The sequence below is a fragment of the Colletes gigas genome, unplaced genomic scaffold (genome assembly GCF_013123115.1).
Source record: "Colletes gigas isolate AHSC1104 unplaced genomic scaffold, ASM1312311v1 Colletes_gigas_Sc00051, whole genome shotgun sequence".
In the NCBI taxonomy this organism is placed as follows: domain Eukaryota; kingdom Metazoa; phylum Arthropoda; class Insecta; order Hymenoptera; family Colletidae; genus Colletes; species Colletes gigas.
In genome coordinates, this window is record NW_025106680.1 from 338,553 (window position 1) to 353,634 (window position 15,082).

General features: G+C 42.6%; 2 protein-coding genes across 3 annotated transcripts; both read right to left on the minus strand.

Moving 5' to 3' along the window:
- Window positions 1-43: 43 nt before the first annotated feature.
- LOC122403371 (histidine triad nucleotide-binding protein 1) lies at window positions 44-1,100 on the minus strand. The gene is made up of 2 exons (XM_043406861.1): window positions 790-1,100; window positions 44-415 (listed from the first exon to the last, which is right to left on the minus strand). Exons 1-2 carry the CDS (start codon window positions 991-993, stop codon window positions 146-148), a joined length of 474 nt encoding a protein of 157 aa, XP_043262796.1. The 5' UTR covers window positions 994-1,100; the 3' UTR covers window positions 44-145.
- Window positions 1,101-1,289: 189 nt separating this feature from the next.
- Window positions 1,290-13,239, minus strand: LOC122403372 (cyclin-dependent kinase 4-like). Of its 2 annotated transcripts, none has more exons than XM_043406862.1 (5): window positions 13,094-13,239; window positions 3,875-4,530; window positions 2,690-3,034; window positions 2,439-2,599; window positions 1,290-2,349 (listed from the first exon to the last, which is right to left on the minus strand). In XM_043406862.1, exons 2-5 carry the CDS (start codon window positions 4,508-4,510, stop codon window positions 2,130-2,132), a joined length of 1,362 nt encoding a protein of 453 aa, XP_043262797.1. In that variant the 5' UTR covers window positions 4,511-4,530; window positions 13,094-13,239; the 3' UTR covers window positions 1,290-2,129. The 2 variants fall into 2 exon arrangements, with proteins under 2 accessions (XP_043262797.1, XP_043262798.1); XM_043406863.1 differs by lacking the exon at window positions 13,094-13,239 and adding an exon at window positions 5,785-5,893 and having other exon boundaries at window positions 3,875-4,526.
- Window positions 13,240-15,082: the final 1,843 nt, after the last annotated feature.

Below are 15,082 nucleotides of genomic sequence, written 5' to 3' on the forward strand. Positions count from 1 at the left end.
AATTTATCTTGCCTTCAAATAAATGCGTTTTTATAAACATTTCAACCTATGGTATTTCCTTCAAGGCTTTATTAGTGACAGAATGTACATTATATAAACACAAATTACAATTCGTACAAAATTTTATCGAACGCGGCGAATTTCATTAACCAGGGGGCCACTTCATTTGACGACCACCGAGTACATGAAGATGCAAGTGATAAACGGATTGTGCACCGTCTTTCCCGTCGTTAATGACTAAACGAAAACCGTCATCGAGACCTTGTAGCTTTGCCACTTTACGAGCAACTATCATTAAATGCCCCAATAAAGCTTCGTCCTCGTCCTGAGCTTTCGAGAGCTGCTGGATTGGTTTTCGTGGAATCACCAGAAAATGTACCGGTGCTTGACCGTTGATGTCTTGAAACGCAACGCACTGATACATCAAAATTGTTTTTAATCAGCATGTTACAATTGCAATCGTTGGGATAGACATTATTCAATTATTCGATAATTCGCAACGATACGATAAATTATGTAGAGAAATACTTCGAGGATCTACGTGTTTATAAAATTTGGTTAGAAATATTCCGATATTACGTTTAATGTGAATTTAAATATGAAAACTGTAATATGAAACGATATATCCTTAGGCAAGTTAAACTATAGCCCAGGCATATCAAATTGCAACGAGTAACATTAATCGGAATGTGACAAACCGGCAAATAACCTCACCGATTGATACCACAACAATGAAATGTTTCTGTTGTCAGAAATATATTACAGTTTGTACTATCAACTTAAATTTACCTGATCATCCTCGTAAATGAAATTGCAAGGTATTTCTTTGCGAAGTATCTTGCCAAAAATAGTGTCGCCTCCAGCAGTTGCAGTTTGTGCCTTTTCTACCTCGGTCGCCATTTTTCTCCAGCATGGAGTGTGACTTATTAGACTGGTGTGCAAGTACGGTAACCGTTTGGACAAGGTTATCGCGAAATTCAACGGGAATTTCATTTCGAGTATTCACAAAACCATCGAACTTCACAAATCCATAACAATATCGATGACAGTACAGTTAACTTGTTCCTGATTAAGTTGTACGATTAGAGGAGTCCAATGTACAAGACGCCACGTCGAAAATATAAAATGGCGGGCTATTCAAATTGTGTGCAAGATACTTCGGTTAGGCTGGGTATTATTCAATATTACGTTCAGTTCGAGAACAGTTTCGATATATAAAACTATAAAATCTTTATTTTGTTGTACAGTCTTTTTAAAGGTTTTCCACACTTCCTTACAAACTGTGTGTTAGGTGTATATAAATATTGCTCGCAAAGTTTAGATTTATACACATACTGAACATACAATTACGTTATTAAACGCTATTAATAATTTGCTTTACATACATATGGCAGTGTACTTTCTGGTTTCTTACGCAGAATATCTTATGTCTTTCCGACGAATCTAACGGGTCAAGAAAGGCCCCAGTCTTACAAGAATAACACTACTTATTAGTACGCTTATCACTAAATTTAACTACATAGAATATTAAGGCATGGGTTACGAACATTTTTACGACTTTGGAAGGCACGCCTATTTTATCGTCGGATAACATAATTTTAGGTTAGGTTCACGAATATTGTGCCTTGCATTGTTCAAAGGTACCATAACGTAAATGGTAATGAAAATGAAAAAAATGAAAAAATAACGTTACCTAAATAAATACCATATTAATAGTGCTACCACTAAATACAATAACGATAAAAAAAAAAGTTATTATTTGCCGTGAGATAACAACTATATATAATTAAATTACGATGATACTTGAAGTAATGTGATGGCCGTGTGAATTAAATATGATGATAGTTTCATACGCTATAACAAACGTGCTTTACGATTGTAATTTCTAAATAAGAATAGAATATTCATAAGCCCTACCTACTTACAAAAATCCGTGTCGTACTATACTCGCGGGACACTATACTATCTTACATAGTAGAAAAAGATAGACAAAAAAAGAAAATAGAAAAGTACTGTAACGTTCGTATACGTAAATGTGCTTACGTATTTTTGGAAACCGCAACGTCAGTCTGTGTTTAAGAAACAAATAAACACCTACGGAATACTCACGAAAAGAAAATTAGTCGTCATCACGAGTCGTCTTCGGTAAAGTATCGGTGTCTGAGGGCCCGAGCCGCGGTCAATCGACTATGAGGATCGAACATAAGCAGATTTTTAATTAAATCTAGTCCGTCTTCGCTGAGATCAGGTATTATTGCCGCTAGAGGTTTTGGTTGTCTACAAGGGAAAGCTGTCCAACTGAGGGACACGTTCTCGGGCCATTCCTCTTGCGATGGGGTTCCTATCACTCTGCCAAACGATCGAAAGAAAAACGATATACGTAAATGAAAACAATACTCCCTTTTTATCAAATAAAACGAACGTCCCGATCGACTTACTGAAAAATCCTATCGAGCTGGTCGCCTTCGCTCGTGCCCGGGAACAGAGGCTCCAGTCGACTCAGTTCTGCCAATATACATCCTACGGACCAAATGTCGACAGGTGTCGCGTAAGAGCAGCCTAAAAGCACTTCAGGGGCGCGATACCATTGCGTCACGACCTGCGTGTACAATCGATGTCAATATTTTATCATTTTAACAGATACTTGAACGAAATGTCGTGGAAATACGAAGAAATACGTAAAACTTACCACGGAAGTCAGTCTCATTTCGAAATCGTACGTCTTCGCCAGGCCGAAGTCCGCGATCTTTATTCTCCCTTCCCTCGACACTAGTAAATTCTGAGGCTTCAAGTCCCTGTGTATGATCCTGTGACTGTGTAAAAACTCGACACCCCTCAGTATCTCCTTCGACATCCGTTTTACTAGTTGCGACGGGATGCCCGGCCGCGGGCACGAGGACATGTACGACGCGAGGTCCCTTTCCACGTGCTCGAACACCAGCCACAATGTGAGTCCCCGATCTAACCTCTCCGTCCTTCCATCGGCGGAGGGCAAGTGCAGGTAATTCCCTTGACAGACGTCCAGCAATCTTACCTGCGCGTACAAACGGAACAAATAAATACGAAGACATTATTTATCATTCTGTCGACTGTATTTATTAATATATACAGGGTGTCCAGAGAGGTTAGGATCAAATTTATATTACGTGTTACTAAGGTCAAACAGATGAAAAAAGTTATAAGCATTTATAGATATTTATGATTTATTGCGACAGTTACAAGAAACGTTCTCAAATTTCTCCAGGCTTCCGTTCGTCGAACTCTTTCAAATATCCTGTCATAAATAGTACATACATTTCGGATATATTCCTGACTGAACATATCTTATAACTGCCACAATAAATCATAAATATCTTTTCAATGAAGCATTCTCGGGCACAAGTTACACGTAATATAAGTTTGACCCTAACCTCTTTGGACATCCTGCATATGTTAGGTTATTAGATATGAAACGACCGATTTTTAAAACAAACCTTAAGAGAGTATATGTTTCTTAATACTAAACTTTATTAATCAAAGTAATTACTATTACATTCTATACGCTTTTCCCAACGTGTCTTAAATTTCTTGATCCCATTTACATAATAATTTGAATTTCTGGAATTTACAATTTTTGACAAAAATGTTTAAAAATCATTTTTCACTGGCTCTCGATTGAAAAATGGTTTTACAAAAAGTAAGAATTTAAGATATTTCTTAGGATATGAATCTCAGGATTTAAAATAAGAGCACACGTGATAATACTCCCATGATATAAAAGAAGACAAGGGAGAACATATCAACATTTACAAATAAATTTGGTAAATTCGTATTACAAAATCGGACATTTCACACGTAATATATAATATTTATTTAATTGATTGACGTGACTCACGATATGCGGGTGCTCGAATCTCTCGAGCTGTTTCAAGGTGGCGATTTCTCTCAACGTGGATGTAGGCAGCCCGTCCTCGGTCAGAGGCACTCTGACTTTCTTAAGGGCGACAACCTGTCCCGTGTTCAAATCCTTGGCCTTGTAAACGGTACCGTAGGCACCGTTCCCGATCAGCGACAGATCCTGGTAGAGCGCGTCCTCGCCCAACAGCGACGTTTGGATTTGCATGTCGCTGTCCGTCTCCGGCCTCTTGCTCGGGCCCCCGGAATGCTCCTGCTGGCAGCTATACTTCATCTGAGCGATCGTTTCGAAGCTGCCGAAGTGTCCTTCCTTCGACGAGCCAGCCGTGACCTTTGCCGGCCCTTCCAAACTAGTTTGGATCAGTTGTTTCGTGTTGTCCAACGATTCCTCGCTGATCTCGAACGGGCTAACCAGCTCCTTCGCCTTTCCCGACAACGAAGCCGCCACCGAGCTCGCCAACTTCTCCACGCTCTTCAATTCCTCGGTGCTCAGCTCGCGCTCCTTCTCCGGCGACTCCTCGCTCGACGCCTCGGCGAATTTCGATTTCTTTGGCGGCGTCGGGGACGACAAATCGTGTCCGAGCTCTGAGCTCGGACGTCGGGACGTTCCAGCCATCACAACATTTCGACTTCTACCTGAAACGAAGAAACCAGCGTCACTACCATTCCCGCCATCATCCGTTCTCTTTCGTCAAGTTCGATCGTATCGAGAAAAACGACACGTCCTATCGATTCCTATTCGACTCGAGCAATTATTAATACGTGAATATTAGCTTCTAACGGTTTACTAGGACCTAGGTGATAACGTGTGCCGACAGTAATTTCAGATAATAAAATGGACCCATGTTGCATAGAAACTTTATTGCGTTTTAAATTAAACAAAATTGGTATATTTTTATTAATAAAGGTATCACATAATAAAAAAAATAGTAATAGTTTGATTGAATTTGTCGCGATAAACCTTCCGTTTGCAACAATTGATGAACCTCTATTGGCATGTTGAAGATATTACCAACTGTTTTACGTAAATAAGACTGCTTAAATATAATAAATAATGCAGCTATTGCAATATTTCGAGGTGGGACACTTTTAATCCCAGCGTGCCCCAAAGAGTTAAAACAGAGGCTCACTTAGAATATTTCATTTTTAGATACATTAAGAATATGTATTCTATTGAGAATCGTTTAAAATAATGATTCCCTTTTTTTTACGTTTTCTTGAAGGTATATGCAATGTCCTGTGTCTAAACTGTTCCTTTCTTATAAATAATCTTTAAACACGTTTGTTTGAAAAGTACGCTTTCTAATATCTGATGTACTTTTTTTCGAAATTTCCAAGATCATCCGATGATTCTGTTACGAATAGGTATTTCTTGCATGTGGTAAGCGACTTTAATAGGAATTCGGGCATTATAATAATATGACTGTAAAATGATAACGGGTAGGACATTCTAGTTATCTGTGGAGCGATAATAGATACATTTGTTTACATTCACGAACTATCTACCGCTGTCACCCAGACTTGGAGAAGCTCGATAAAATGTTAGATACTTTTTTAGAATTCTAGACCATTTTATAGTTATAGTATCACACCTTGCATGAAAAACTTACTGACTTTGAAAGAAACAAATAAAAAAATATTTTATTCACGTTTAAATACTGTAACGTAACTAATCAATACCAAAAAAAGAAATACAAATTACAAATAAAAATAAAAAAAAATTTATAGGTTAAAAGCATTAAAATAATTTAGGAAACGTGTTGGCGTACTGTACTATGAAAAGATAATAATCAGGCGGCCCAGTCTGAGCAAGACACCCTGTATATCGATATACTTGCGGTAACCCAAACGCAAATATCGGTGACTCTTTGGAATTTCATTAAAATTTACCCGCGCTATCGTGCTGCGCCGTCTGCTACGCGACATCTGCACCGACACCTGCGTTCGTATAATAGCCCCGCTTCATCGTCGGCTTTTCAGAACATCTTGTAAATGTAAGAACGCTCCCTTGTACAGGCCTTAAAGGGGCCCTTTCCCTTTGTTTTCCTCGACACTATAGCGACCGACGCCCGCCTGGTCAAAAACTGTGTTACCTGGCCGTGCGCCGGAAATTCCCCACTTTTCAAGAAACTCGAGCTCGTACGCTGCACCACGTGCACCCGTCTCACCCGAATTATCCTCGAATTAAACCTTTCGTTAAAAAAAATTCCCCGTACGAATTTTATTGCACATTACAAAACGACTTAAAAATAATATTAAATCGGCGCGTCGTTTTTTTTGAATATTTGAATTGGTCGAAAATATTTGTAAAGATTGTACACTTCGACCATAGAAACGGCACCAATTATTTTACGCGTTTCACTCGAATTAAACCTTTCGTTAGAAAAAATTTCCCATTCAAATTTTATTGCACATTACAAAACGACTTAAAAATAATATTAAATCGACGCGTACAAAATATCGTTTTTGTTCGAATATTTGAATTCATCGAAAATATTTGTAAAAATGGTACGCATCGAGCACCGAAACGGCATCAATTATTTTACGTATTAAAAGGCACGTTACAGCCAGCGTTACAGAGCTAACGGCGTCAGTGTTCTAAGCGCGAAGAGAAAACAATTACGTTCGTTGTGTGCATATATAAGTACCAGCGGCCAAACGTGACGCTGCCAACAACAAAGATGAATGAAGGAGTTGAAGATAATGCCGGGTTGCGTGGAGGCAGATACGAAGACCTACTTTTCGTTGTAGCACGCGATACGGAGCGACGAAAATTCGAACACGGGCACTCGAGAGCCGTGGAAAGCCGAAGTACCCACGGATTTCGTAATGTTTACGTGGGCCAAGGGGAGTAATAAAGTACGCGATGTTATCGCCCGAGAGATTTAGAAAATTTATCGCCCCCGGCCAGTGTCTTCTATCGCGGTACGTTTTTCTGCCGGAAGTTTTTTATCGTACGTAATCGTTCTTGAATGAAGCGTAATTTATGTAACGATAGGCGCAACGTTCTTTTTTCGTTCGCGCGGCGCTTCTCGAAATTGTCACCGCCAACTATAAATACCCAATGAAACGTCATCTTGTAGAAAGCTTCGCTCGGCTCTTCGATTAAATTCTTTTATCAACTTCCTTTTGCGATAAGTCACGGTTGAAAAAAAGAAAGAAAAAAATGAAGGGAACGAAGTAACGAACACGTTACATCATTTGGAACGATCGCGATGTAACGTACGAGGCGAAAATCACGCGTTCCCGTGAACGTCGTCGGCGGTCCTAACCTAAAAAGTACACAGCAACTTTGTAGCGCGTTCCCATGCAACGTTATCTCGGGACCGCTTTCTCGGAAGGGTCGCATGTTTCTAAAGTACCATTTTAACGGAATAAATGTGCTTTCACGACCCCGTGGAAAGGAAATGCATTCCGGGAAAAGAAATGGTCGCGGCTACAGAGAAACCCAGAAACATCAGCCTTGAACTTCGTAACGCAGGGGCGACGGGGGGAGAAGGAGGAGGAGGAGGAGGAGAAGGGAACACGTTCACGACGAAGTTTTCCGAGAATTAAGGGTAAAAAAAAGAAAAAGGAACACTGTAGCTGAGCATGGGGAACGATAACGTAGAAAAGCAACAGGTTCGACACGATGGAAGATAAGGAGAACGCGGCGGGGTCGTAGGAAGTGCAAAGAACGTTAGAAAAGTAAATACCGGGGAGGCGTAAATCAAACTTTCTATTATCTCTGGAAGCGGAACGAAGTCGAGCGCGTGGTGGCTACGTGGCCCCAAGATTCGTCTTGTTGGTAAATCGACCGTGATGATTTTCTAACCTCGAAACGGCACGTCAGATTCGCTCGCAGCGTTACATTACGGTTTCGTGCCCGCGACGAAGTTTACGCGCGCCGCGCTGTTTACAAACTGCAGCGGGACGGAAAATTATTGGCACAGGCAACGAATACAATATAAATATTTTTTAACACGACTACAACTGTTTTCCCTGGGATATCATCGATATTTTTAAAAATTCTAGTACAACGAATAGAAATATTGAATGGTTCGATGGGAGTGTTTGTTATTTTACAAAATTACACAGTACACGAAAATAGTATTCATATTTTGTACTACTGTTTTGTTAAACTATTATAAATATTAATTCCAGTGTTCGTTGCTTGTAGTTACTTATTTAGAATGCTAATAGCATCGATCAAGCTTCTTTGTTAACGCGTTCACTGTCCGGTCTCTCAGCGGCGTATCCAATAGCATAGCGATATGACCCATATACGGGTCATAGACAGTGAACGGTGTGTTGATCGTAGTGATCGATTCGAGAATAGAGGAACGTAGTCCCGGCATGAATGAACCGGAATCGCGTGTTCTCGGAAACGGACCGGCTACTTATCAACCGACACTTATTATCGCTGTTTATAATAGTCGCACGACGATCGAGCGGATCGTTGTACGGCACAATATTTTCGGTCGTCACCGAGCCAGAAATACCTGCGGTTCCGTTCGTCGATCGAAGAATTGGAAATTAGTCGGAGATCAGGAAGCGTCGCAGACAGCCAGGCAAAAGGGTACACACAACCGAAAGTTTCGGTTCAGACAGGAAGCGACCCATAGACGAAGAAAATAAACACGAAGGCGCCAGCGGTCTTCGGATTATTCATGGGGTTGACACTACTATCTGCTCGGGTCTTTCACACAGCGGAACACTTACGGCCGTAGCCCTTTCCCATTCACTTCCCATTTCTAAACTGAACGAGCCACCGAGAGCAGCAGCGTGCTGGGCGTCCTCAGAGTACACGGGAATTACGTACCGCGCGCACGATCGATCTTCAATGTTTACGTATTCGTGAGGTCGAGATGAATGGAGTCGTTACGACAGCGGACTGCGTTCGCGGAAAACCAACCGCCGATTAAGCCCAACGGCGCGGAATCGCCCGATGGTACAGGACGAGGAACGCGCTTATTGATTTATCTTTGCGCGATGAGTAATCTCGCGACGCGCGTGCCGTTTCACGCATGGCCGTTTGAAAAATTTTCGCGTGACCGAAAACGATAAACCGGCGAACGATCAGGAGCATCGGGGATCGTACAAGAAGCGGGTGGAATCTTCGACAGTCGGACAATTGCGTGCCAAATGCAAAGGAAAGGCTCTTTACGACTACCTCCGTTAACAAAAAAAAATTACACCTGTATTTAATTAAACCGATTCGTGAATTAGGTCTGGAGCGTTGGCGTCTGTTTTAAGGGAAACAAGCGTCAAAAGTAACATGTTAAATAACATGTAATGTAAAACTATATTTAAAATATACTTAGTCAATGTGGGTATTCAATGAACAAACTCGATGAAATAATAATTATTTCCCGTACAGGTAAATGCTATTTTTCTTTTTCAATTTTCAGTTTGAACCTTTCGATGGAATACTGGTTGATTAAAACTTCTAAACAGATTGTTAGTGAGACATTGTAATGTAGGTTCGAAGAGTGAGACTTGGGACGATTGCAAGACAATTGGTGAATAATGCAGTTCTTTTCGCGATTATGAAACGTCTTCGATATTCTGTTGTAAGACGTTTCTTCGAGTGTCTAGCGGTCTAGTATCCTGTGGTTTACCCAATCTTAACGAAATTCCCAACGCATCGACAAAACTGAAGAAATAAATAATAAAGAATTTTTTGCTGTGAAAGCAAGTATGTATAAGCTAGATGTACATTTTACGTACAAGAATTTTGATTGTATGTATAGATGATACATTTTAACCTATATCGCGATTCATTCAGCAATTTTCCAGTGACGCGATAGCGAACAGATTACAATTGTTTAGTACTTACCCCCGTTGAGAGAAGCTGTGATATCCTCCATATACACGGAGCAAAATAACGGTGGTTTAATCAAAATCAGTATATTTTGAATTACGGAACGAATAAACAGATGAATAAAATTTCTAAAACTGTGTAATTCGGTTTAGATAACCCATAAACGCTTAAATCAAAGTTACTTGAAAATTGTACGATTAAAAAGTTGCAGTTTTATTTATTTAAATATAAGAATTCTTCTTAAAGAAGGCTCTCGAAATATGTTAATTCTAATACTTTTGTTCGATTTTATTTCGAAGACCCTAACAAGGAATTTAACGATTTCTAATCGTCTTAATAAATCTAAAATGAAATTGTGAGGCAAGAAGCTGTGTTAATAAAATTATGAAACAAGATCTCGAGTGTTTGCGATCGCTGTCCGACATCGGGGCTACGTGTCCGTCGCGATACTGTTCACTTTAAGGACAGGTTGACGAAATTCGATCGTCACGGGTTTGAATTCGAGGAATCTCACGACGCAACGAGCACGTGGCCGCCGACGACGTTCCCCGTGCACGCGGTTCGTAAACAAGAGAAGTGCCAAGGGGGATCCACCCTCGCCGGTGAACGGTTGACTCTTGTCTTATCTTCACGTGCCGCGACATTCCACGTTCTCACGTTCCGAAGATACGCGACCGTAACGTGACCGGCGTTCTCACGATAAAAAATAATACCGACGAATTCGAGGGACAATAACCACCGATAGCCGCTCGATCGAAACAATCAGCCGTCCCTTTCCTCCACCGCGCGGTCGTTTTTTTGTATCTCTCGATGCACGCGCGTCGTACGTGGTACATATTATCACAGAGAGCCAAAGAAAATGTCGAGTCGATCATAGTTTATGAAAAAGATTAAGAAAAATTTCATTTACAAACGATAGTAATAATAAACCGACGAGTCTGGAAAGGTCGGTCGAAACGCGCAGCCGAAATCCGGCTGGAGGACGAGCCGAAGGAAACCGTCTCCGTGTTGGTTTTCTTTTTCTCTTAGCACGCATACGCGCCACGAGAAAAAAACGAGTAACAAGTGTCGGGGCATCGTTCGTATGGCGCGTAGCGGGAAAGTGTGTAGTTGATTGTCCGATCCGCGGGATACGGTCCTTCGCGTTACGCTCGTTCGTCGCGTAGGGTACGCTCGGGAAAGGTGCAGTTTGCCGCACCGGAGCGACCGTAGACTCCACACTTACCCACCCGGCTAGGTGCTGACCTCCCACGAGAGAAGCAAGGAGCGACGGCGATCGGCCCCGGCCAGCCAGCGATGCGCCAAAGGGAACAAAAACAGAAGCGCTGGTACGTTCCACGTGCCGGAAGCGGTATTAAGGGCACTCCCGTACCCTACGAGACGCGATTCCTCACGGCCCCGCGCGTCTTACACGCGTGCACGGCGAGCAGAATGCACGAGACACTGGGCAGCCACTGAGTAGCGCGAGAGCACGGTCGACCACTCGCGAGCGTGTAACCCAACGGCGAGTCGACGAATCGTCGTGCAGCCGTGGCGAGACGTGCGCCCGGCCGAAACACGATGGGTAAGCGCGGACTGCACCGTGGACCGACCTGAGAAGTACTGACACGACCGACGGACACGCGTACGGACGGAGGAGTTCAGTCGTCGCCCAGCCCTCGGAGAAGTGCGGAGGCCCGGGCTTCGCTTTCGAGGGGACTTGGATCGAACCGCACTCGCATCGACCGCTACCGACAGCTGCCACTAGCCCTTCCAACATACGCTCCTGCCGCCTCGACGCGATCGGCTTATCCGTATGCACGCGGAGAGGGAGGATAGAGAGGAGTTTGGAAGAGACGCGCCATGACCCGACCCCGACGCGCCGCGTCGCGTCGGCTACTAAGGATGCCCGATACGCGCTACGGGAAGCCCTCGAAATTACCCACTGCCAGGACCGCCGTGACTCGCTTTCAATTTATGTCGCTTCACGGGGAACAACGATGACTTATGAATTGCGTCGGACGTTCGGGGAAACGCGGCGTTACGTTCGAATAGTAATAACCCGTCTACGAGGGACACGACCATGACTCACGGCGATGCATCGTAGAGGGCGGCAATGATTCCTGAAATTCCTGGAATTCTTTGCCCGTATAAAGCGTGAATGTCACACTTGTCCGTTCGGCACCGTTGTTTTCGTTGTCGGTGAAATCTAACCTAACCCGTACGTTTTTCTTTCGAACAATTTTTGCTCGAAGACAATATCGGGGCAGTGTTTCTCAATATTCTTAATATAATTGTTACATTCATAGGCTTCGATTTACCGTTATTCGAATATTTATCAATAACGAACAGAAATTTGTTGTAATAAAATATGTATTCTAATTAGTTTTCGTTCGAACAAACGTACGGAGTTATTCTAGCTAAACAAGGTATAAATATAAAATATAGCGTGTTATTTTGTCCTAAAATAATTGTAATGTAATGTATACAAAATTTTGTTTATTTTTTTTCTAATAACAAGTTTCGATTTCCTGGAAACTATTCGTCCAATTCAGACTTCTATTATCGATCGAAACAAATGTAGATCTTCGATCGACACACCAATCTTAGATACCTTGAATAACTCGTCAAAGATTTATCTGTTTGTTCAGTATTCGTCATACATATTTAAGAGTTTAAAGACAGCCGGCGCCTGTACATACATCAAATGTATACGTCGTTATCTTCTATTGTAAACTACTTTTATTCGTTCGATAAAGACGCCACGCTATCTAGACACTAATTTTCCGGACAACGAAAACAATCTGACGGTGGGATGAACGACGCGAAGTGCAGCTCGTGGGTCACTTTCGTGTCGAACCGACGCGACGCGTACGTACTTTCCATCCGTCATCTGCACTTGACACTATCGTCACGGTCGAAGAAAGTTCGCCGGTATCGTAAGAACCGCAACGCGAGTCGTGACGCGTGTTTCCGTTATTTCAACATCCACGCGATCGTAAAATATCGCCGTGCCTGCCAGTGTTCGTTCGTTCCGGCGTTGTTGGTTCCTTGGTCCGCGAGTTTCGTGTAAAAAGGATGCAGGGAAAGGGAGACGAAGACACGGCGACGCGACGAACGAGAACGAGAGGGACGAAGGATCGGAGACGGAGAGCGGACGGGAACGAGAACGCGAGAGGAACGCACGTAACCCCGAGGATCAGCGCGATCACAATTCCCGCAGTCTAGCACCATAATCCCTCGCAGGACACCCACGATACTCACGGACAGAGGCGACACTGTTCCAAAGCACCGTGGAGCGGTCGCGTCAGCGTGCACGTTCCCCGATTCCCCCCAATTAGTCGATTTCGTACGGCGGAATCGACGATCTGTCAGTCACTTCGCGGCACACCGCGCGATTAATCGTAGGAAACTCACCCCGGACGATGTTCCACGGAAGTGCAGGGTGCCGTCAAGACCCGACGTGTGACGAGAAAACTCCCGACGAGCACCACGTGGCCCGAGCGTTCGTTCTCTCACCGTTTACACGCCGATTGTCATCTCGAGCACTGCATATCGGCAGGTCCTTGTTCCTGTCGGTGGCGCCAGGCAGCGCTAGTCCTCGCGAGGAGTCCCGGTTATCTGGCTCTTTCTCACTCTCGTCCTCCTCGCAGCGTCCGTTGCGCGTCCCGAAACATGAATGGAATGCTTCCTCCGGCGGCCGATGTACGCGAGAGACGACGGCCCTCGAATGGAATGGGCCGGGAGACTCTCCAGGCCAGGGCCGGACCACTATCGCCGGTGCCCTTCGTAGGGTGACTCTCGATCCTCCGCTGGACAAGGGGTTCTGACGGCGCCCGCGATCCCACCGAGATACGCGCGCCCCTTTCACTCGGCGCTCGAATTTCCGGAACGGAGGACCGAGGAGTCGTGCGCCCGGACACGGACAAACTATATTTCAAAATTAAAATGACGAACAACCGTTCGAAATTTTACTACGAGCCGATCATTCGTTCTGGCGATGGCAACGAATCGCTTCGAGGTTAATTCGAAGTTGAAAAAGCCTTGCAAGTGGAAGAGTCGAAACTAAATACTTATTTTGTCCTTACGTATGGTTACAACCACAACATATTTGTATTTATAGAAGATCAATTTATTTATTGAATAGGTTGTTATACATGAATAGCTGGGTGCATGAAGCTTTAACTACAAATTAGTTGAAATATTGTTCTTACCTTACATGTATCCTTAATGACAGTTAATATTTGCACGAATATATATTAATTTAAAAAGAAAATAGAATTTTATAGATTGTGCATGATAGGACATTGTATTTTGTTGGATAGTGATTCCAATCCCCTCCCTGCAAACGCTAAAGTTTCCTCCTGGAGGAATTTCATCCCGGTTGAGAAATGCTAGTCCAGGATTAAGGCTATGTCTCGAGTTTCGATATTGTTCGCAATAATAGTTAGTCACCGATGCTGATGAATCAATGTTGCTTATAATTATTCACCGTATGAGTTCACGAAAACATGACTAATCCGGGAAACGGCAAGTACAAAAATAAGTTATCATCGTTTCCAGTTTACCGAAATGCTCGATTATTGCAGTGAATTGCGGTTGGGACATGGGAAAAACGGACAATAGTATTTACGACACGGCCGTTACCGTGGACAAGAGGAGTTAGACGATGAGACAGACGTTAGCGGAAGAAAATACGACGACGTTAAGAATGGAAGGGAATCGAGTGCCGTTATGTGCCATATAACAAGAATGCACCGGGAAAACGACTATATGTATATTGTTTTCCCTCGAGGACATCCGTTAAATTATGAGAGCTACACGGTCTGTCGGAAAAAACAATGAAACGTTTTAAAATACTTTAGGGTACGTTTATAAATTACATTCGACTGATTTTTACTTCTCTTTCTCGCGTCAGTTATTGTCATAGTCAAAAATATCTACCATCCCTCTTCGAAAAAATTACGGTACAAATTCTGACCCTCCCCCAATGAGTATACGAATATAAAAACAGAAATTACAAGAAATAAAAATTCCATTTCTCAAATGAAATGAAGAAAATTAATTCTTTAATGTTGTTTGATGTGTTTATTCGTATCAGTAAATAAAATTCTACTACAATTTTGCAATAATTAAGCATAACTGATTTAGCGACTTGTTATTCTCTAATCGAAGAAGAAATTAGCCAATTTTTTACGTTTCAACCCTATGTGGGGATTATTTTTTTAAATTTTTATCACATGGTTCAAATAAAGTGTTACAAATGGTTTTTTACAAACCAATGAAGATATCAGCATGCATTTCTCGATAATAACGTGTATTCTCGAGGAAAATATATGTTTTGGGGAAAACTATCGGGTAAAGTGTCAAGTACTTACTACCAAACCAAGTATCTAGAGATATTCT

Coding starts and splice junctions, on each gene's coding strand:
- LOC122403371 (XM_043406861.1), bottom strand. CDS start 993: ATGAAATTCCCGTTGAATTTCGCGATAACCTTGTCCAAACGGTTACCG. Junction 416..789: donor TCATTTACGAGGATGATCAG/GTAAATTTAAGT, acceptor TTGATGTATCAG/TGCGTTGCGTTTCAAGACAT.
- LOC122403372 (XM_043406862.1), bottom strand. CDS start 4,510: ATGGCTGGAACGTCCCGACGTCCGAGCTCAGAGCTCGGACACGATTTG. Junction 3,035..3,874: donor GATTCGAGCACCCGCATATC/GTGAGTCACGTC, acceptor TTGTACGCGCAG/GTAAGATTGCTGGACGTCTG. Junction 2,350..2,438: donor CAGCTCGATAGGATTTTTCA/GTAAGTCGATCG, acceptor ATCGTTTGGCAG/AGTGATAGGAACCCCATCGC.